We start from the raw sequence: 21,593 nt of genomic DNA on the forward strand, positions 1-21,593 counted from the left end.
TTGGCTCATCTGTTTACAGCATCCTTCCCTGGACCTGGTCTTTTCTGTTCTGATGCTGGATTTTGTATCCCCTTCACTCCTGGTCCCTACTCAGCCCTTGTTCCTCAGCCTCCTGTCCTGGGTGCACCTGCTCCCCAGCCCCATACACTGACTTTTGCTACGGTCACCAGTGTTCTCCCACTGGCCGCCACAAGGACCGCAATCTTCAGCCAACATTATCTCTATAGCAAGGTGCTGTCCCCTGCTCAGGGGAGTTCTCTGCCCTCTGCGGCTCCCCTCCCCAGCACCCCGAAGGCTGGGTGCACTGTTCTTCACACCAGGGCCAGGCCCCCCTGGCCCAAGCTGCAAATCAGACCAGGACACATTACCAGTGAAAGTGTTTAATAGTTAAATTATTTAAATAGACTTTTCAATTTCCATGGGAAATCATAATCGTATCTGTTTTTGCAAGAGTAGGAATAAAAAGAGTGCACACCCCTTAGAGGGAACAAAGAGCTAGCACTGCACCTGCACGCTGTCACCAGTCACTGCTGGGATGAGAGAGGGGTCCCCATGGGGCCGGGAGGCCATGACCATGGGGGAACACGGGATGAACTCAGCACACACACTTTACTCAGGTTGGAAGCAGAACGAAAACCCAACACCACTGGCGGGCGATGTGGAGGGGCAGGGAACTTGAGAACAGCTGGAAGAAAGCGGGCCTCCTGCCCTCGACGGCAGGATGGCAATGCAGAACTCAAAGGATGGAGCAGCAGAAGCACGGGACAGACTCAGGCTTGGCAGTTTTGGGTCCGCACACTTTGTTTCTCAGAGCTGTGTTCGAATTGTGGTGGGATTAGTGTGCGGCGAGGGGAGGGTGGTGCTAGAGCCCAGTGAGAGGTGGTGCAGGTGGATATCAAAGTCACATTGTGGCACCTGGCACAGAGCCACCGCCTCATCGCCTCCAAGCTCATGTTGGAGGTGAGGATCATTCTAACCTGAGAAGCAATGGGAAGATTTGGGCATGGGCCCTAAGGAGTCCATCGAATTCTGTGGTAGAGTATCATTTTCCAAATGCCTTCCTCATAGCTTATAAAAATAGTATTTTTTTTCTTGGTATATTTAACTGCCTCCTCCCGATAAAATTCCTGCTAGCTTTCCCTGTGGACTCTAAAGCTGGACTCTACCCATTCCTCTGCCTGGTTTGCCGGTGGAGGTCAAGGCCACTCCCTTTCCTCAAACCTGAGGGCTGCACGTTGCAACCCTGTCTGAGTGCAACCCTGTCTGAGTGCAACCCTGTCTGAGTGAACAGCTCCAGGAAGAGCCACCTGCACCTTGGCCAACTGAGTAGGCCAGGCAGGCTTGGCTTTCTTGCCCCAGCCTGCAAAGCACCCGGCCTTCTGTAAGCACTCCAGAATCCGTGGGAGCTGCCTCTGTAAGCAGCAAACATCTGAAATCTCAGGGCGTGGAGGGTGGAGGGTGCCACACTGCCTGCCTCAGGATGAGGTTGCTTCCCTTGGTTCCAGCTCGGCCTGGGATGGGAAAGCAGCTTTTTGTTTTCTTATCATTCCATCTGCGTTTTGCTTAGGGGAAGCAGGGTGTGTGCATGTGTGTACACACGTGTGCGTGTGTCAGAGAAAGATGGGGCAATGTGTCCATGCATCCTCCTCCTTAAGCTGAGCATATGGTACCCCAAAAGCACACACCCACTGCTCTGGTGGTACCTGCAAAAACCCAAAACTGCCAAATCTGAAAGGAGGGAAATGCATCCGGTGTGAGACCAGTTCCACAGCATGAACACACGCACATATACACCAGTACATACGCCAACATACGCACAGTACAAATGAGCACACGCCTCGCTGTGCACGGCTGTTTTCTAATATAGAGAATTTACAAAATATAGAATTTGGCATATCTGTGAGATCTCCAAGGCTTTCAATAATACAAAATAAAAAATACAAAAAAGACAAGTGGGGATCCCTGCCCTCCCCCCGAGTGGCGTCCTTGTTTGCTTGTGGGTCTCTTACACGCATACAACTAGCACAGTCTAAAGAAGGGCACGGAGAACTTGTTTTGTTTTATTTAATAAATATTTTTCTCAGAATCACCACTCCTTGCTTGGCGTCCTCTTGCCTCCCCCTCGTAATTAGTTCTGTTTCCCTCCTAGGGCACTGTCTGTGTGCGTGGAGGTGTGGGCAGAGGACCACGATGAAGGCCACAGTCCCTCCAAAGCCAGCACTCCTGCCCCAAAGCCCCTGCAGGCGCAGGGTGGCGGCCTCTCTGTCTGAAGTTTAAAGGCTCACATAGAAAAGCAGACCCCTGGGGTCCCTAGGCTCCCCCAGGCCAGAGTCGAGCCCGTCTACCCCCAGCTGAGTCGGAGGCCCCTCCCTCAGCCCTGCCCTTGTCCGGGCCGCGCCACACACACATTCCCACGGCTCCTTTCCACCTGTGCAGCAGCACCTGTTAGAAAACTCAAGCTTCAGACCCAGTCTAGCAGAGTCTTCTACAGAGGGAAACATCTTTGGTCAGCTGGGTGCTCGCAGGACGCTGGCACCCCAGGGCCTGGGACGGAGGCCGCTGCCCACCAGCAAAGGCAGCAGCTGCTCTGGAGTCCAAGTGGAAAATCTCAACAGCGCAGCCCTGCGGGCTGGAGCATGGCTTCCCCGCCACCCCTGGCACACAGAGAAGCTGCTTCCGTGACTCTGGAGGCCAGGCTGCCTGGCACCGGTGGCCAACAGCTGCTAACTGAGCGGGGGCCCTCCATTGAGGAAGTAGGTCATCATCTCGCCTTTGCCCTTGACCTTGACCACGCCCCGGCACTCCAGTTGGTATGTGTTGGCAGCCAGCACCTGGTACATGTCCGTGGTGACCTGTGGGGCAAAAGGAGGAGAGGGGACAAGCCACTGATGGCCTTGGCCATGAACTACTGTGGGGTAGAACCACCTCTGACTGCCCAGCCCTGCTGCCACCCCTGACACAGAAGGAGGGGGCAGCTGCCCCACTGCGGCGCTCTCAGGAAGTGACAGCAGCTCACCGTGGAAGGGATCCTAAGAAAAGAGTGATGCCAGCTCTCACCCTCAGCACCTGTTCGTGCCAGGCACTGTGACGGGCAGCTTGCGTGTGCTGCTTCAGTGCCACTCAGTGTGGCCTGTGGTCCATGGACTGACTGCCCTGAGTCCAGAGAAGTTCAGGAGTGGAGAGTAAGTGCGGGGGAGCTTTCACAGCCATCTGACCTGGCTGCAGCCCGTCTCCAAGGGTGTCCCCGGTGCGCTGTACAAAAGCATCCCTCCGTGACAGATCAGAATGATTTTTAAAAGCTGTTTTTTCACCACAGGTCGTTTGAGAGCCTTTGCTTATCTCACTGCATCTTCCTGTGAGGTGACTACTATTATTACCTTCAGGCTCAGAGCACGTAAGTCACGTGCCTGAGGTTACACACTTAATAAACGGCAGGGCCTGGGTTTAGGTCCAGGCCTTGTTACCTGGCTCTGCTTTAGCTTTTGGAACAAAGAAGGGAGCTCGCTGATGGCTTCGTTAATTTCACTATCCCATTGCTGGGTGAAAGAGGAGAGTGGCGGGGGACAGGTGTGGGGAGTGGCAGCATGGCCAGTGCCTCCTGTGATGATCCAAGAGCTGTTTGAGAGCGTCATCAGAGCTCCCCACCCCAGCCACGCTGCAAGCCCGCCGCTGGGAGCACCAGGGAGCAGGGGCGGGAGTGCTGGATGGGCTGCTGAGAGGGACCCCACTGTGTTACTAGCTGCAGTTCCTGTGCAGCAAAGCCCCACGCAAGGTAAGGTGCTGGGTCATTGTGGTGGCTGCTGTCCCTTGCACCTGTCCCTGAATGGGCTGGAAGCCTTGGAAACACACATGCCTCTCACTCCTATCTCTAGGCCCATCCCACTGCCCTCCTCAGCAGGAGGAGGTGAGAAAAGGCCATCAAGGCCAGGCCCCTCAGCCAGCTTCCACACCCCAGCCGGGTCAGCGTCCACACCCCAGCCGGGTCAGCGTCCACACCCCAGCTGGGTCAGGCTGAGTGGACCAGGACTGTGCTTGGGGTCAGGCTCTTTATTCAGAGGCCCTGTGGGGGAGAGAAGTCGGGACATTTAAGCAGTATCATCAGTGTTGGCAAAAGGCCTTAGAAGCAGCACAGTTAGCACCTGGAAAAACTGAGGGCAGGCGAGCTGACTTCCCAGAGCCTCACACAGAACTGTGGGTGAGGGCCTTGCAAGGGACTACCGCCCAGAGCAATGCCTCTGCCATCAGACTACAGCAGGGAATCAAGGAAGGCTCGAGAAAAAGCAGCAGCTGAAGAACAGCAGGCCTGGAAACCACAAGCCCAGCTTGCAAAGGAGGGAGCAAGGGGAAAAGGCCTCTGAGTCTCTGGCCAGGGCCCTTGGCTGCTGGGGCTGGGGGAGGCACCATCCCAGGGCCAGCAGCCTCCACTGGCTCTCCTGAGCCAGGCCAGGAATGCTGCAGGCTCAATGGATAAGACCTGCTCCCTGCAGACATCTTTGTATCCTCTCTGTGTGCCTGGACTAGAAGGCACTGGGGCCTGCATGTGCACTCTCAGCTCAGCCTCTACAATCAGATCCACTCCCAACAGCCCCCAATCCCTTCCATGCCCAGTAGAGGGCTCTGCAGAAGCCGAAGATCTGTCCAAGGTGCTGAGGGTCTGAAACACAATTGTGTTCTCCAAGCTTCCAAGCGTCAACAGCCCCAACACCCTTGAATCTGGCTGCAGAGATTCTGAGTGGGAACTTTGGGTGGCCTGTCCTGAAGACCTCTCGGTGTCACAGGCCCTCCCATGGGGGTGAGGGGTGGTGGATTCTCCTGCACTCACCTGGATGCGGTCAGGTACACCAGTGCTGTCCATGCGGCTGGCCACGTTCACGGTATTGCCCCAGATGTCGTACTGAGGCTTTCGTGCCCCTATCACCCCGGCCACCACGGGGCCAATGTTGAGCCCTGCAGGGGAGAGGAATCAGCCACACTCATCAGGTTAGGACTGACACACGTCTGGCTTGACCTCGCCACCATCTCTCTCTCCACATGCCACAGGTCCTGACTCCCAGCCTGAGACACCCATGGGCCTCCAGGCCCAAGGCCACGCTTAACCCTGCAGCCTCCCGCTTCTCTGCTCCTATCAAATGCCTGTGAATGCAAGACACAAGGAGCCTGCACCTGTGTCCTCGACACCTCTCAACCAGGAGTGCCCTCTTCAAGGCCTCCTGTATAATGCAGTTGCCTTTCCCTAATCCTCCTCCTCTTGTAGCCATTTAGGCTCAACTTATCAGACTGGCTGTCTCCCTCTTCCTCATTTTTCTGTTTCTTTCCTCGCTCTTCTCACTCTTAGATCCTGGCCAACTCATCGCCCTGTGCCAGTCTCCTCTCTCCGAGTACTCCTGCTCCCCCGCCTCTGAGCTAGGGCAGGCACACTGCAGCGACCAAGCTCCAGCCACCACTTCGGCTCTCCTCCACCCACCTTCCCAATCCCACCCAAGGCAATGCTGAGCATCACTGCCTCTGAGCCTTCGCTGAGCTGCTTCTCTCTCCTGAGGCGTTCTCTTTCCTCCTCCCCAGGCTAAATCCTGCCCCCACGTATCTGGCTCAACTGATATTCTCTAGACATTTCCTGTCCTGTCTCCAGGCATGGGGCATTCCCTTCTATGTAACCTGCCGGTCTCATACTGTCCTCACTAAGCATCACTGTTGCCTGTTTCTTGTATGTGAAGGGCAGGACTGAAAACACAGCAGAAGCTCCAAACTAGGCCCCTGGTGACCCTCACTTGGTCAGCAATGCCATCAGTCCTCAGGACTTCCTTCCATGACCCTCCTCGTCAGTCCTTCCAAGCAACAGGCAGCTTTATACCCCATGTGCCATCACCAGGCTGGACTGTCCATCTTGCTGACTGGACTGAGCCCTGATGGCTTCTATTTCCCAAAGCCACGCCACCCAGGGAAGATAGGCCTCAGTCTGTAGGAAGGGAGCTGCCACACAGGCTCCCAGCTGCCTGCCCGGCTCCTTATCTACCTCTTGGCAGATTCTACACTCAGTCCCCAGGCCTGGTCCAATCAAGGAGTTGAGGCTTTTCAAAAACACACACTGGGAGAAAAACGCAAACCAAAGCAGGTGGACAAAACACAAACCAAAGCAGGATGGGGTGAAAGGAAAACAAGAATGTCAGCGTTACACAAGACCAAGGGTGTATGACGTTAATGCAAAAATGTAGGCTGCACATCACTTAAAGCGGACTCCCAGCTGGCTGCGCTCGGGGCCTCCAGCAGCCAGTGCAGGATGCAAACCTGGCCAAGCCCACAAAGCACTGTGCCTATGGGATACAGCAAGCCAGCTGGCCCAGGGAAAGCCCGATTCCTGACACTCTGGCTGCAACAAAATGTCTCCTAAGGACACGAATGATCACAATACTGGTTTTTAGTCATCCAATATTTCGGTATAATGTGTTAATTTTGAGAATTGAAATGCCCGTATTTTTGTGGGTGATAATTGTGATTTTTAAAACTTTGAAATCTGAATCACTGATGGTTTGAAACATACCCAGGGAGTTGATAATGCATTAAATGGCGAATAGAACAAAGGCCTGCTCGTTCAGAAAGCATTCTTTACCTCCACAGACCTCAGGAGGAGCAACACTCCACCACGTCAGCTTTCTATTGCAAGACCAACTGGTGCGCCATCAGACTGTACACCCTCGGTAAGATCCATTCTAAGGACAAACAAACTGCAGAAATGCCTCGAGCTTTGTGGAACGAGTTCAGAGCTGGCATTCCACAGTCATTTTATGGACACAGGAGGGTGGAACACACGGGGCAGTGTGTACCTGGGTTTTCATTGTACCATTTTTTCAACTCTTCTGTAGAGTTGAAACTTGTCAAAATAAAAGGTTAGGGGTAAGGAAACCAAACTGACTTAAAAAAAAAAAAAAGGAAAATACGTATGTTTTTGGTTCAAAGACTTTCTGAGCAAGAATATGGTCATGACTATTTTGAAACTGATTCAGGACCTCTGTCGGACACCACAGAGGCATCGGCACAGCCCCTCCAGAGTCATCCAACCAAGGCGAGGCATGTGACAAAGCAGGAGTCCAGGAAGACCCAGGGCTCCGACCTATCACAGGCTCCTCACCATTTCTTTCCCTGGTTTGTGTGGATGAGCAGCCACTGGAAGATTTTGCTCACCACCTCAACTCAACAATAACCCTACTTGAAACTTGTGTAAAAAGAGTAAAAAGTTACTCTTTTTAAAAAGTCGGAATAGAATCATTTCACAGTCACTATCACATGATTCTTTGAATGTTCAGTTTTTTCAAACTGTTTCACTTTATTTTGCTAACGATTTTGCAGCTTACATGTTTAATGTTCTAAATTTGCAAATTTAATGACTAGTAACATGTTTATGCATTTTGTATTTAAAATGTATCCAGTATTTGATTTTACTGTTTTCCATTTTTACTGAATGAATGTGGAATACTTTTAAACAAAACAATGCTGTTAGGTCAGTATTACTTGAAATAAATGGGACTGCCATCTGCCCGTGTTGCAACCACCAGAAGGCCCCATGCCCTCGGCACAGAGTACCCCCCACAAAGCCCTTCGAGCAGGCACAGCCTGGGCCCCACCAGGCCATCCCTGCATCTGAGTGAGGTGGGAACTCACAAAGGGGTGTCCTGCCCATGTGGCCCTCATGTCAAAAGGCAGCAGAGGCATCGCCAGGCTCTGGGCAGGTTCCGCTGTGAGTGACCCATGCCTGCCCCCACCTACTAAGGGCAGGGAACACACCACCTCAGCCTCTGCTGCCCCTGGCCTTCTACCTTGGGACCACAATGGCGGATGCAGGCGGGGTATGGGGGAGCCCCTGCCAGCCCTCCACCTGACCGCACCCTGGGCTCAGCCTCCCGGGGGCCCCGCTCACCGATCTTCATCTGGAAGTTGTTGAAAGAGTGCTCATTGATGTACTTCATCTGGTCCATCAGCTTCATGGCAAAGTCGGCCAGTGCCTTGATGTGGGTCTTGCCCACCTTGTCGTAGGTGGAGTCGTTGAGGCCGGAGGCAGCCATGTAGGTGCTGCCGATGGTCTTGATCTTCTCCAGCTGCCGGAACCGATCCTCGCTGATGATCTGGATGAAGGAGGCCAAACCTGGGTCACCCCCAACCCTGGGACACCGAGGGCCACAGGGAGGGACAGAGGATGTGCAGGGAAGTGCAGCAGCATGGCCCTTCATGTGTCCCCTCTTCACACAGTGGGCCTGTCTCTACCCTCATCAGTGTGATGCTTGCAACGCTCCTGACACAGCCAGGCCCCTCCACACTCTCACCCGCTGGATGGTGCCTGCGGGCTACCTGCCCACCCTCATGCCAAGAGCCCTGAAGACAAGGTCACTAGTCACCTCTGAATTTCTTGTCTCCTCTTCAACAAGCTCGCTCCCCCATCCCACCCAGGGAAACCTCCCTTTGTCCAGCAGGACACTCTTTCCCTACCCTCTGGCCCCGGCCCTCCTAGAAGCCTTCCCAGACTCAATTCAGCCAAATCCCATCACTCCACTGCCCCGGGAGTCTCGCAGGCCGTTCCCAACACTGCCTGGCCCAGCTCCATCGTCCTGCTCCTCTCTGTGCCCTGTGTCCAGGCCATGCCAGCCCGCTGGGGTGGCCCCTCTGACGCCGACGACTCAGGAGCTCCCGGGGGCGAGACTGCGCTACAGGGCTCCGCATCCCCAGTTCCTCCACACGCCGGGTGCTCAGCAGGGGCATGAGAAGGAAATGAAGGAATGCCTCAACTTGGCCTCCGCTGCTCAGGGCCTCGCATCTTTGTCCTGCCTCCTCCCTTAGCCGAGGGACTCCCCCTTCCTTTGGTTCTCTCAAAGCCCTGGGTCCTGACACTGAGTTGTCCCAGGCCCTGGGGCCCCGTGCACCCTCGATGGCGTGAGAGGAACGGCAGTCAGCGAGCCAGTCAGGCGGCCGCCAAAGGCTAAGTTCAAATAGTGTGGGCTGAAACCCCAGCTCTGCCACTTACTGGCAGTGACCTTAGGCCAGACACTTGAAGTCTGTCGGCCTCAGTTTCCTCATCTGTCACATGGTGATGAGACAGGCCATGTGTCCAAGGTGCCCACTGCAGCACCTGGGGACATAGTCAGGTTCCTGCCGGTAGAGCTCTCATCATCACTGTTTATGTCAGGATGGTAGAAGGGGACGCCAGGTCTCTTCACATCCCTCCCACACCAGGGACCTGTAGGCTCCTCCCAGGAACACAGCCCGACCCAGGCCCTACTGTGTACCTCATCAAAGTCAGCGATGATCTCATTGAGTAGCCGCAGGCACTCGACACCCTCGTTGTTGGCCTCCAGCTCAACATAGAACTCGGAGAAGTTGGCGATGGAGGCGAACATGACCGCCACGCACTCACAGGACTGATAGTAGAGCTCATCGTTGCGCCGCTCGCGGGCCAGGAAGTGAGCGGCCACATCCTTGGGCAGGATGTTGTGCAGCAGCCGCCGGTTGTAGGCCTGCAGCTCCTCCATCTCCTCCTTCTCCTCTGTGGCCTGGGAGAAAAAGACTGCAAGTCACCCAGATGCCAGCGCGAGCCCAGGTGCTGGCCCCTCCACCTCCTCCTCTCCATGGCCCAAAGAAAAAGTGCCAGTCACGCAAATGCCAACTCGTGCCCAGGATGTTGGCAAGTACCGCTGTCTCTCCTCCTCCCTCTGCTGTTTCCACTTCCAGGTTTTCTCCAAAGAGCAGGACTTTGACAATCAGAAAAGACATTTCTGAGCATTGAACTCTCTCTGCCGGCCTCTCTGGGGGTGCTGAGCCTGCAAGGGGGAGCCCCGAGCAGGAACAGGCCTGGAGGCGAGGCTGCAAGGATCCTGTCTGCCAAAGGCCAGAACCAGGCTGGAGGGGAAAAGAATCCAAAACACAGCCCACAAGCCCTCCAGCTCCCCGGTGCTCCTCCACTGTTCATTACCTTAATTGACGGACCTGTGCGGGAAAACAGCCCAAAGCCCTGCCCAGTCTCCCTGCCTCCCAGGAGGGCAGACTTGACCCAGAGCCAGGTGCAGCCAGGAGGAGCAAGTGCCATGAGGGACCCCCTGGGATGAGGATGGGACATCACCAGTGACTTTAGTTTACCCCCCAGTTTGGGTCCTGGGTCTGTGCAGTGGGATTTTGTGGTCACCCACCCTCCAGGTTAAAGGATAGTGCAGATCCCTTGGGTCAAGAGGCCAGTAGTGCCCTACAAGGTGCTGAAGGGAAGAAGTGTCACACACTGAGGTGTGACAAGGAATCATCTAACAAGAGTCTTCATGAGACACTGCATTGTAGTGGTCAGCTGGCTTCCTCACCCATGGGGGCAGATAACATGGCCCCCTTTAACTGGGAGTGACCGTGTTGGCAAAACCAACCAGGAGAAGATCATTAATTAGCAGAGCCACTTTGAAAGGTCTGGCTGGCCCACTTGGGCTTTTCCTAACTAAATGAAGACACCTTTCTGCTCGGCTGCAAGTAGAATCTACAGCAGGACCAGGACTGACTCTCAGGACCTTGGCTGTCCCTGTAGGTGGTGGCTGCCCATGGGGAAGGAGCTGGCATCCCTTTCCAAGGCTTCAGGACCTGGGTCTAGCAGGGAGGAAGAGCTCCCAGGGCAGAAGATCCAGGACCCCAAGGCTCAACGGCCAGCCCTGCCCCTAAGGTGAATGGCCTGACTGTGCTGCCTATGGCCCCTGGGAATGTGGTTGTGAGGACAGGGATCAGCCCGAGGGGTCCTGGATGCTAAAGGGCCCCGCCTTCCACCACCACCCACAGAGGCATGGGGAGTCAGCTGGTCTGTGCTATCTTCTTGCCCAGTCTTCCTGCCCAGGTAACCTAAGCTCCTGGGAGGCAGAAATGCCCCTCCCCATGAATAAGGCTACCTGTGTCTGGCTCTGAAGCAGCTGTGCCCATGGGAGAAGGCTGGGAGCGGGGGGCATTCCTGTGCTGCTTCTCACAGGCTGTCCCATGGAGAAGCCCGGCAGTTAGTTATTTGCCTCTGAAAATGCACCAGACTAGACAGTCCTGCTCCTACCTCTGCTGAGACACATGCCTGGGGGCCCAGGGATGCCAGGAGCACTGCAGCTCCTTTGATGCACCCTGCAGGTGGCAGACAGCATCAGTCCAAAGTGTCAGACAGAATGGAGGTGGAGGCTGGGGGCAGGGCTGCTAGAGCAAGCTACTGCTGGGGGCAAAGTCAATCCCCAAGGCCAGGCCAGTTGCTACGGCCACCTCTGCAAACTCCACCCCAGCACAGGTGGGCGCCTACCAATGCAGCCAACTACTTCTGGGGCTGGGTCCTGGCAGGGCAGAAAGGTTCAGGGGGCTACAGCCTCTTGGTGGCCCCACTAAGGTCAATGCTGGAGGAAGGGACAAGAGCAGGCTCTCCTGAGAACTCAGACCCTGCAGTTAGGCCAGGAGGGGGCCAGGTGGGGGCCTGGCAGGTTAGAGTGTGTTCCTTGTGCAGATGCTTCAAGAATGCTGAGAAGTCCGCCTACCAGCCAACTGTACAGAGGCTGCTGGAGCCAGTCTCGGGGTGGGGCAAGGACTATCACTCACCCATCCCAAGGGCCTGCTTTCTGGCATTTCTTTATTTGTATTTATGTGCTGTTGGCTCCCTCTCCCAAAATTCCAGGGGAAGAATGGGAGAATGAGGGACCTGCTGGAAAACTTCAGAGAGAGAGGTTGCCACAGGCTGGCAGGTAGACACAGGCTCACTCACACATTCCTACGCACACACACATGCACACACACTCATGTGCATGTGTGTACACACAGGCGGGGAGAGGGTGGTGGGGGTCACCACTGCGCAAATAAACGCATATATGAAAGATAATGGGAGAGGACTTTCTCATTGCCAGAAATGACATTGCAAGCATGGAAAAGGGAAGGCTGGGAAGAAGCCTGAGGTATTGGATTAAAATGGGAGATAGTGGTATGAACTCAGGATTATTAAAAACAGATCTATACAGACGGATACTGAAGTAGTATAGATACATATGTACACACGTTTCCACGTATGTTTCCACACTTACATATCTTTCTTAGCATTGTCCATGGAGAGGACCTACAAGCAGCGAGCACACCAAGCACTCAGACCTTGGTTTCTAAACACCACTCTCTACTATAAAGAATGAGGGAGGGCTCTTTGAAGAAATCACAGATTCCTGGGCTGCAGCAGGGAAAGCGCAAGATTACCCTGAGATCGCTTGTGTTATAAAATCAGGAAAAGCTCAAAGCATGATGGAGACCTGTCAGATAACACAGACAACTTGAAATGCACATGGGCCAAACCTAGGACAATTTGAGTCTTAAAATAAATAGTGAAGGTTGCAGATGATAACCCACTGGATTACATGGGAATCTGTGAGTCTAGGCTGAGGTACAGAAGTGAATAAATAAGCAAATCAATGGAGGAGGGACAGCTCTTCTGTGTAGTAGAATGCCAACCAGCAAGTCCAGAAGGAATGGCGGACACTGGGCATTGCTATCGGGCATTTCCACAGCAGGCACTGAGACAAGCAGGAGCCACCAATGGATGCAAAGGTTGCTGGGCAGAGATTTGCTGAGGATCAGAAAATTAGTGGAATATCAGACTCTCTTTCCATAAAGTGCTACTCAAATACAAAGGGGGAAAGGGGGACTTGACAGTGGAGAAATCTGGCGATGCCGGCGGAGCAGGCATCAGGGCTGACATCAACAGTGGTGGGATGGGTCAACGCAGTACAGTCTCTCAGTGTGAGGCATCGAGGGGTGCCCGGCTCCATTTCTGTGTGCTTCCTCCAGGAAGGGCTCAGCCTGAGTCTGGACATGGGTCTGAAGGTCCCAGAATAATAAGTTCTTTAAGATTGGCAAGGACTGTGAGACGAGGAGAGACTGAGGATCTGCTGCAGACCGGAAGAGCTCGATGCAGAGGGTCCATGCACAGGATCCTGGACCAGCATCAGGACAGTTGGCAACACTAAGTGGGGCCTGCCGCACCCCTGGTGATCGCCTAGGTGGGGAGGGTGTGCAGGGATGACGCAGGGAGTGTCCTTGTTTTTTCAAGGTAGACATGGGAGTATTTAGGGGTGATGAGGCATCATGTCAGAAAGTACATATGGCGGGGGGTGATAGAGCAAATGCAGAAAAACGCGAGCCTCCTGAAAATGTTCCCAAAGAAGAGGCGATTGAGGGAGAAGGCAGAGGCCTGACAAGGGGGAGGCTCACACAGGATCTTCCCCAGGGTGCCCCAGCCCAGGGCTTCCCAAGGGCATTCTGCACAGAACCCTTCTGGGATTCTCCCTGGTTCCCCTAAATCGGAGGATCCCCCCAACTACAGACCTCCATGCTCAGTTCCAGCCAGAACCCATGCAAAATATTCAGCAGAAGGGACAACCATTTGCCCCCATTCTCACTCAGCATCCAATAAAAAGCGGGGCCTCCTGCTCCAGCCCAAAGACTTCCATTCTGACGCCTCTAACAAGTCTGGGATAGAGGAGGTCAAGGAGAGCTGTGGGTGAGCTCAAGTGGTCTGGAGATAGGGGCTGGGCCAGAAGAGGTAGAGACCAGGCCAGGCTAAGCTCTGCACAGGGCTGGGCTGGAATAAAAGGTGTGAGGCAGCCCGCAGGAAGACAGGGCTTTCTCCTGCTGAGCATTCTTGGGCACTCCCTCCTGGCCCTTCCGAGATGCTCCAGCAGGTAACCTGGCCTACGGGCACCCCTTCCTCCAGGGAGACAAGGCACAGGGCACGGGGCATGCATCCTGGAGAGCCATGTTGGTTGGAATGCACGCAGCATGGTCAACAGTCTTTGCTCCTTCAGTCCATCCCCTCTGGAGGAGTCTTCGACCCAGCTCTGGCCAGGTCAAGCCCTGCTGAGCAGCCTTTGGTACCAGCTCCCTACCCTGGCCAGGTTCCTTCCCTACTCCTCCACTCACCTCTTGCCACTCTTCCTTCCCGCACCGTCCATTGCTGCCCCCACCACAAAGGACCTGCCTGCACCTCCCCTCTGCCCTGCGTGGCAGCACACAAAGTAAGTGCCCCACCAGTATTTGCTGACTTCAAAGCACGCCTCCTGGGCCCATCAGAGTCCCAGCACTGTCAGCATGGGTTTGTCTGCATGTAGTAAGTCCCAGGGTTTTACCCCTTGGCTCCAGAGAGCAGGAAGCAGACCCACGGGGACACGGGGTACCAAGTGGCTTCGATGGGGCCTGAGCAGGACAGCTTGTCAGTGTAAAACAAAGGCCCGGCTTGGCCTGGCCCAGGAAACGAGCCTGTTGTCTCCGTCACCTGCTCCCAAATGCCTCCCCTCCCCAGGTCCAGCCCCAGGTCCACCCACCTGCAGTTTCCAGAGGAAGTCGAGGCGGGCGGTGGACTCCACCTGCTGGGCGTGCAGGTACAGGGCCAGCACAAAGACTGAGATGATGATGGGCGTCACCACCTTCAATGCCACCTTGGTTGCGTGCTCAGGGCTGCGGGTAGGAGGTGGGCAGGCCTGAGACCGCCCAGGCTCCTCACAGTGGGCTCTGAGGACCCCCCACCCCCACCCACTGCTGTCCCTTTTTTCTTCCTCCCACTATACCTTCCCCTCTTCCTTATCCCCCTGCTCAAACTTTGCCTCACACATGCCTCCTCCAGGAAGCCTTCCTGGCTGGCAGCCCCATCTCAGACCCTGCTTGCACCTGCAGCCCAGGCAGCCATTACTCCTCTCCTGACGCCTCATAACCCCCCGTCACTTGGGAGCTCCCCTCTTGTCAGATCAGGGGATGAACTCGGCCCTTCTAAAAGGCAGCATGTATATCCAGATCCTTCTCTGGACAAGACAGGGGTAGTGGGTGCAGTACAAGGGGGCCAGGCAGGCCATGCTGACCCTGTCTCTGGACAACCTTGGGCAAGTGTCTTAATCTCTCTGAACTTTAGTTTGCTTATCTGTGTACAACAGGATAACAATACCCACATTTCAAGATGGTAGTAAGGATTAAAGAGATATTATAAACAAAATGCTTAGTGCAGCATCTGACAAACAGTAGGTCCTCCAAAACTAGTAGCATTATTGTCTAATTCTATTTTTGTTACTAATAGATACTCTTAACAAAAGCGGCCGTTCCAAACCCTACGTCTTGTGCTAGCCAAGAGCTCACGCCCTGGAAGGCTGCACAGAGGCTCCAGTGACTGCTTCCCCCCTTGCCCAGGCAGCAGCCCTCAATGCAGGGACGGGTCCCACAAGCGCTGCAGCCCTCGCCTTTATTCCTCAACTCCAGAGGGAAAGTGGGTACCAGCTTCCATTCTCCTGGGTCTGGGGTTCTCACAGGCTCCTGGGGAAGAGCTTGAGGCTAAATGCTTTAAAATGAGGCCTATGGAATGATCTGAAGCCGGTGATCCCAACCACAGAGCCTACAGATCACCTTGGCAGGGATCATGAAAGTGACCAGGGCCTCTGCCCCTGAGGACGCCTTGCTGCCCCAGGAGGAACCAGCCTCCCTGTTCCTGCTGGCCGCCTCCTTCATTACCCACCTTGCCACCAAGGCCCCTCCCACCTGGGCACCAGCTGCCTTCCCTGTCTGTTCTCTGCTGAGGGCAGGGAGCAGCCCTATCTGAGGAGCATCAACTCACCACTGGGAGGTCCCGTTGTTGAAGAAGTCTCTGTGAAGAGAGTTGGGGAAGACTGGTCAGGGCCACCCTTCGGCATAAGGCGGCCTCCACTCCTGCTCGGCCCCCACGCCCTGCTCGGCTGTCCCCACCACTGCTGCTCCTGGCTCCCCAGCCCCAACCCCCTCCATATTCAAGGACACTTTCAGGATGGGAGGTGGTAGAAAACGCAGCCCCAACTAGCACTGGATACTTATGACCACAAACCACCCAGCTCTTACCTGAAACCCTGCCTTCCCTGACCCAGCCCATCTGCCTGGGTGGAGGCCTGCCTGCCTCTCCCTCTCCCAGGCCTTTGCTGCCATCCAGAGGGAGTGGAGGAGATCCCACAGCTGCGCTGCTTGGTGTGGCAGCCGCTGGCCACATGCAGCTGCTGAGACTTAACACGGGGCTGGTGCAAGCTAAAATGTGCTGTACATGTAAAACATACACCAGGTTTTGAATAATTAGTGTAAAAAAAGGTAAAATATTTCATTAAAAATTTTATACTGATTATATCTTAAAATGATATTCTGGCTATATAGTACTCATTAAATAAAAGTCAAATTATACTTTTTGCCTTTTTAATATGGCTATAAGAAAATTTTAAATTACGTGTTTTTTTTGTTTTTTTTTTTTTTGAGACAGAGTCTTGCTCTATCTTCCAGGCTGGAGTGCAGTAGTGCAGTCTCGGCTCACTATAACCGCCACCTCCTGAGTTCAAGCTATTCTTGTGCCTCAGTCTCCCAAGTAGCTGGGATTACAGGCACATGCCACCACGCCTGACTGATTTTTATATTTCTAGTAGACATGGGATTTTGTTGGCCAGGCTGGACTCAACTGATCCACCCACCTCAGCCTCCCGTAGTGCTGGGATTACAGGCGTGAGCTACCCCACCCGGCCCACGTTTTATCTATTGGAAAATGTTGCCCTAGAGCCAAACCACGGTCTCCCAATCCAGAAATAACCTTTACTGTCTGCTGCCAGCTTCAGCACCTGAAGAGGAGATGCTGGAGACGGGGAAGGAGCAGTAAGAAGAGGGCAACATTCCCTGCTCCAGTCCCGACCCATGGGTAGAAAGTTCCTGGACCTTTTCTTCCTCCTCAAAGGACTGCAGCCTGTCCCATGCTCGACTGCCCCACGTCTTTGTGGTCATCTGCCCACGGCCCCTACACAACCACCAAGAAGTTCTTCCTTGAATATGACTTAAACCCTTCATTAGAGCTCCACTTTCTCAGGCAACACCACCTTCCCGAGAGAGAAACATTCCTGAGAGTTTTCTGTGTATCCACATTGTACCTCCACTGCCCAGGTCAGCAGCTGGCACATAGCAGGCCCTTAATAAACATTTTTGAATGAATGAATGGGTGAACAAATGGATGGATGGGTGAATCCCTTCCTCTAACTCAAAAAAGGTACAGTTTGCTACATTTTTTCAGGGGACACAGAACTCTCACTTTTTTTTTTTTTTTTTTTTTTTTTTTGCACTTCTTGGTGTGTGTGTAGGGAGTGGTGATGCATAGAAAAGAGTATGACGAATCAGGCACTTTAAATACATCTTACTACTATAGGCGTTGATAATCTACAGGTCACATTTGCCAACCTTCCAAATTAACCTGCTTCGGGGAGGTCTTGTGATTTACAGCAATATCCTGTCCCTGAGTGAAGAATCTTATCTGAGCTCCTCAAATTGCTGATGTACTGATTAATGCATAACCTGTTGATATAAAAAATGCTGATTCATTTCTGAATCATGAATTTGTACTGATTGCTGGCATGTAGACATTTTAGTCTGTATGTTGCGTCTGTAGCCAGTGACTGTAACCCTCCAATGACAAAGGACAACTCTGATCTGAGGAGTCCCCTTCCCTTCTACTTTCTTATGAAAGCATTCCCGAAGCTTCTGGAACACGCCCAACTTGGTGCGTGTATCTTCCTGGCCAATCCTCACATTCAGCTTCCAACAAAACTTAATCAAATTATTTCTGCCTCAACCGCCTTCATTTAGGTTGACAATATTCCCATTTTACAAGGAAAAAGTTATGAGGTTCAGAGGAATGACCAATGTGTCTGATGCTGAGATTCTAACCCAATTTCACCCGAAGCCTGAGGTCTTTCCCCTCATGGAGCCACCTCCCTTGGAAATCTGACATTTATCACTACATGGCCATGCTGACTATGGGGCCAGACAGCCGTGGGCCCCACCTTCACGCCCACCACCTCTAGGACGTGGGACCTAACCTCTGCCACCACAGCCAGGAGCCTTTCAGTAGTGCACAGATGCCCCGCCTTATGTGGTGGGTCTGCCTATTTCGCTGGGTTGCTGGAGCGTGAAGAGGAACAGCAGATATCCAGGCACCTGCCTTGAGGTGGGACACAGAGCCTGTGAACAACAAAGCTTGTCCTTCTGCTCCCACACACCTTACTGCCTGGCTCTGCTGGACCGTGACTCCTCTGAGCCTGGGGCAGCTGGACTGAGGTGAAAGCAGCCCACTGGAGGCTGCCCTGGCAAGGGAGGAGCAAATCAGAGAAAGAAACACAATGGGGCCTGGTGACCTGAGGCCACTCCAACTACTGGGGACAGGAAGGAAGGAAAGAAACAAGGCCGTTTCCCCAGATGTCAGGGCTGGGGAGGAACAATACACTCTCCTCACAAGTTCCCCGTGGTGCCGGAACCCTAAACCTCCTGCTCTTGCCACCTCCCTGCAATGTCCCGTGCCCCGTGGGGAGCGTGAGGAAGGTGCCCCGTACATGGCGTTGGCGGTGACTAGCAGGTCGGCATTGTCGAAGAGCGTGACACCCGGCACCTCCACGATGAGCACGTAGATGAGCTCGATGGCCAGCATGAGCGCCAGCTTCCCGATGCAGTTGATCTGCAGGAACACGGAGCAGGCCAGCAGGCTGAGCAGCACACTGTAGGTGAAGTACTGCGGGCAGAGGGCAGTGGCATCAGCTCCCCAGGCCCTGCCCGCCCCCTGGCCCCGTGCATCCTCCAGTCTGAGCTGGCTCAAGTGAGGCCTGGGCTGGACATGTTTCTGCTGATGTAAATTTCCCAACAGGTGTGATGTAAGGCAAAGGGCCCTGGTTAGGAACCAGGAGATGGGCTCCAGCTGGAGTCTGGCCATTGCCTGCGGGACAGCCCCACATTACAGCTACGCTGCAGGCCCAGGCTGCCCTGGGTTTCAGCCGTGATCCAGGCTGGGTTTTGTGTGCCTCAGGCTGTGTGCTCAGCCCCTCTGAGCCTCAGTGTCCGCTCTGCAAGACTTCCTATCTCACGGCTAGCGGTGATGAACACAAGCAAGGAAGCCCTTGCTGCACTGTCCGGCACCCTCAATAACCGTGGGGAGCCCCTCATCTGCAGCTTTGAACTACAAAGCTCCAAAAGCTGAATGTGTTTTCATGACTCCTGTAGGGGCCACGCCTGAACGGAGCTGCTCTGGCGACAAGAGCTGACCTCACTGCTGGGACGCTAGTTATCTTTATCCTGTCTCCTGTGACATGCAGACATGCTACTACTGTGGAAATATGACCACTTCATGATCAGACTCCACTGGGGGTGGGAGGCAACCTTTTAAAATCTGAAAAATTCTGAAGTCCAAAATATATGGGGCCCCAAAGGTTTCAGAGGAGGGATCATGCCCTGTGCTGTTCCCTCTGGGGAAGCCCCTTCTGGTCTCTGAGCCTCCGTTTCCTTCTTAGACAACTGAGGGGCTGAACCAGGTAATCTTGGAGGTCCCCATCTGCTGCTGTCCCTTGATGCACATCAGCATCGGTTATTGTTGTTGTTATTTTTAATTTAGCACCATTGTTTCTGAGTCAGGCCTCCAGACATTTAGTCTTCGCACACAGCCTCGGCCCTGGGCTTCAGCAGCCCCCAGGGCAGACCCTCAGCCTCCCCAGGCCTTCTGGAGCCAAGGAAAGACTGCCAAGGGCCCCTGGGTGATTGGTTGCTGGGGGAAGCCTCCCATCAGCACTGGGAACAGGAGCAGAAGAGGGAACGAGGAGGGCAGCCTAGAGGAGTAAGCTCAGAGCCCCAGAGCCCCGGTCTTTGACAGGAGGGATGGGAGCTCCAAGAGCCAGCCTGGATTCCCATTCAGACCCTGGCCCAGATAACCAGGAGGCCAACATTGGATGCTGGGGACCCACCCTGGGCCTGGTCTGTAAGGAGTTGCTGAATCAGGAGAAACCTTGGAGGGGGGTGGTCAGCTGGTGGGGGCTGAAGGCGGGCACCAAGCCTCTCCCACAAATGAGGAGCCAGAATCTGCCCACTGCCACCCTCTCCCCCGGCCTTAGCCTCACCAGGGGAACCACCACCAAGGGGCAAGTACGAGACTGAAAAGAGCCTCTGCTCCTCGCAAACAGCCCTCAGAAAGCTGAAGTGCTCCTGTGGGCTCTCAGCCAGATGTGAGAGGCAGCGGAGGCCAGGGACGCGAGGCTGGGGAGGGGAGGCTAGGAAGGGGAGGCTGGGTGCAACATGGCTGCCTGGAAGAGACAGAGAGCTTGCCACCAGCCCAGGGGCGGGGCGGGGCAGGGCAGGGGTGGGGCTGCACCTGCCTAGGTGAGCTGGGGCCAAGCCCTGCTCCTCTCTGGGCCTTCCCTGCCCTATCTGTACAACTGAGAGCCAGATCCCAGGCTGGGAGGGAGGCCCACATTGGCAGCCCACAGCACCCCTCAGCTGCAGTCACAGGCCCTTTGGGAGTTGGATGAAAACATGAACCTTCTCCCCAGAAAAAGGCAAACTGCCCCCATCTTACTGGCTTCATGTGTGCACCCATAGGGAGCTGGGGGTGTGAGAAGGGGGAGGCTGGAAGCCCAGCCCAACTGCTGACTAGCGAACTGCTCCCTGGCAAATGCAGCACCGTGAACAAAGCACCTTGCACGCCACAGGTGCTTAATATATGCCGCTCTCCGAATAAGGTTATGTGGCATTATTTTTAAACCCAAATGCCTATAGGCACAAAATTTCTTTTTGAGGTGATAAAAGTATTCTAAAATTAGACGATGATGATGGTTGTACACATTGGTGAACACATGAAAAACTACTGAACCGTGCACTTTGAACAGGTGACGTTTATAGTGGTGCTGGTTTGGGATTGGGTTCCTTTGCTCCCCTCTTTCCTCTCTGACCCTAACAGCTGGGGCTTAGGTGGGTTCTCCTGAGGTGGGGTAGGGTCTTCTAGAGAAGCGGAGGGTCCAGAAAGTTTTGCCCTCAGATCAGGAGCACGAACTCTGTCTGGAGCCGGACAAGTTGAATGAGAGCTCCAGCTCTGTTGAGTCCTGGCTGTGTGACCTGGGGTAAATTACTTAGCCTCTCTGTGTCTCAGGTTCTTCGCCTCTACAAAGGAGATAATATAACACTTATGTCATAGGCTGTTGGGAGGATTTTATTAGTAAGTGTGTATAGAGCCCTTAGCCACAGTCCCTGGTAAGCACTATAGAAACAACAGCTACACCATTGTCATTGTCATTGTCATACGGAGGAGGCTCCCCTTGTTCCCAGTGTCTGGCATGTAGGAGTGAGAGATATGGGGTAAGCGGGTCTCTAGAAGACAGTGAGCTGGTGAGACCCTGTCCTTCAGACTGTCCTGAGCAGCTGAGGGGACAGTGGGGGAGGGCAAGGGACTCTTCACCACTCCCTTCCAGCCCATGCGCACCCAGTACCTCGGGGAAGTTGCAGTTGGGCCAGGGGCTGCCACAGAAGCCCTGCTCATCGCCCAGGCTGTAGTTGACGGCCGACTCCACCACGTGACATGCGTTGACCTGGCTCGCGCTGATGTTGTGCTCCTGTGCCAAGCAGCCCAGCAGGTCCCTGGAGTTGCACGTGAACTGGGGGCAGGGAGGAGGGTGGTGAGGGGAGGGTAAGCTGCTGGGGGACAGGTAGGGCAAGCCCAGCAGCAGGCTCCCATCCGTCCTCCGCCTCAGGTGCAGTATGACACTGATGGGGACAAAATCTGAAAGAGGCTGAGGAAC

At 54.4% G+C, this 21,593-nt stretch overlaps 1 protein-coding gene across 3 annotated transcripts in view; it reads right to left on the reverse strand.

Moving 5' to 3' along the window:
- Positions 1-1,928: 1,928 nt before the first annotated feature.
- Positions 1,929-21,593, reverse strand: part of ADCY5 (adenylate cyclase 5) — a 162,694-nt gene continuing 143,029 nt past the window's right edge. For all 3 annotated transcript variants that reach the window (XM_007985588.3, XM_073009764.1, XM_073009765.1), the window contains exons 14-21: positions 21,285-21,449; positions 18,375-18,550; positions 15,608-15,637; positions 14,334-14,466; positions 9,273-9,536; positions 7,913-8,117; positions 4,823-4,947; positions 1,929-2,852 (exon numbers count right to left, since the gene is read on the reverse strand). In XM_007985588.3, the coding sequence (XP_007983779.3) occupies positions 2,724-2,852; positions 4,823-4,947; positions 7,913-8,117; positions 9,273-9,536; positions 14,334-14,466; positions 15,608-15,637; positions 18,375-18,550; positions 21,285-21,449 (1,227 nt within the window). In that variant the 3' untranslated portion in view covers positions 1,929-2,723. The remainder of the gene's footprint in view (positions 2,853-4,822; positions 4,948-7,912; positions 8,118-9,272; positions 9,537-14,333; positions 14,467-15,607; positions 15,638-18,374; positions 18,551-21,284; positions 21,450-21,593) is intronic.

The sequence above is a fragment of the Chlorocebus sabaeus genome, chromosome 22, assembly GCF_047675955.1.
Source record: "Chlorocebus sabaeus isolate Y175 chromosome 22, mChlSab1.0.hap1, whole genome shotgun sequence".
In the NCBI taxonomy this organism is placed as follows: Eukaryota; Metazoa; Chordata; class Mammalia; order Primates; family Cercopithecidae; genus Chlorocebus; species Chlorocebus sabaeus.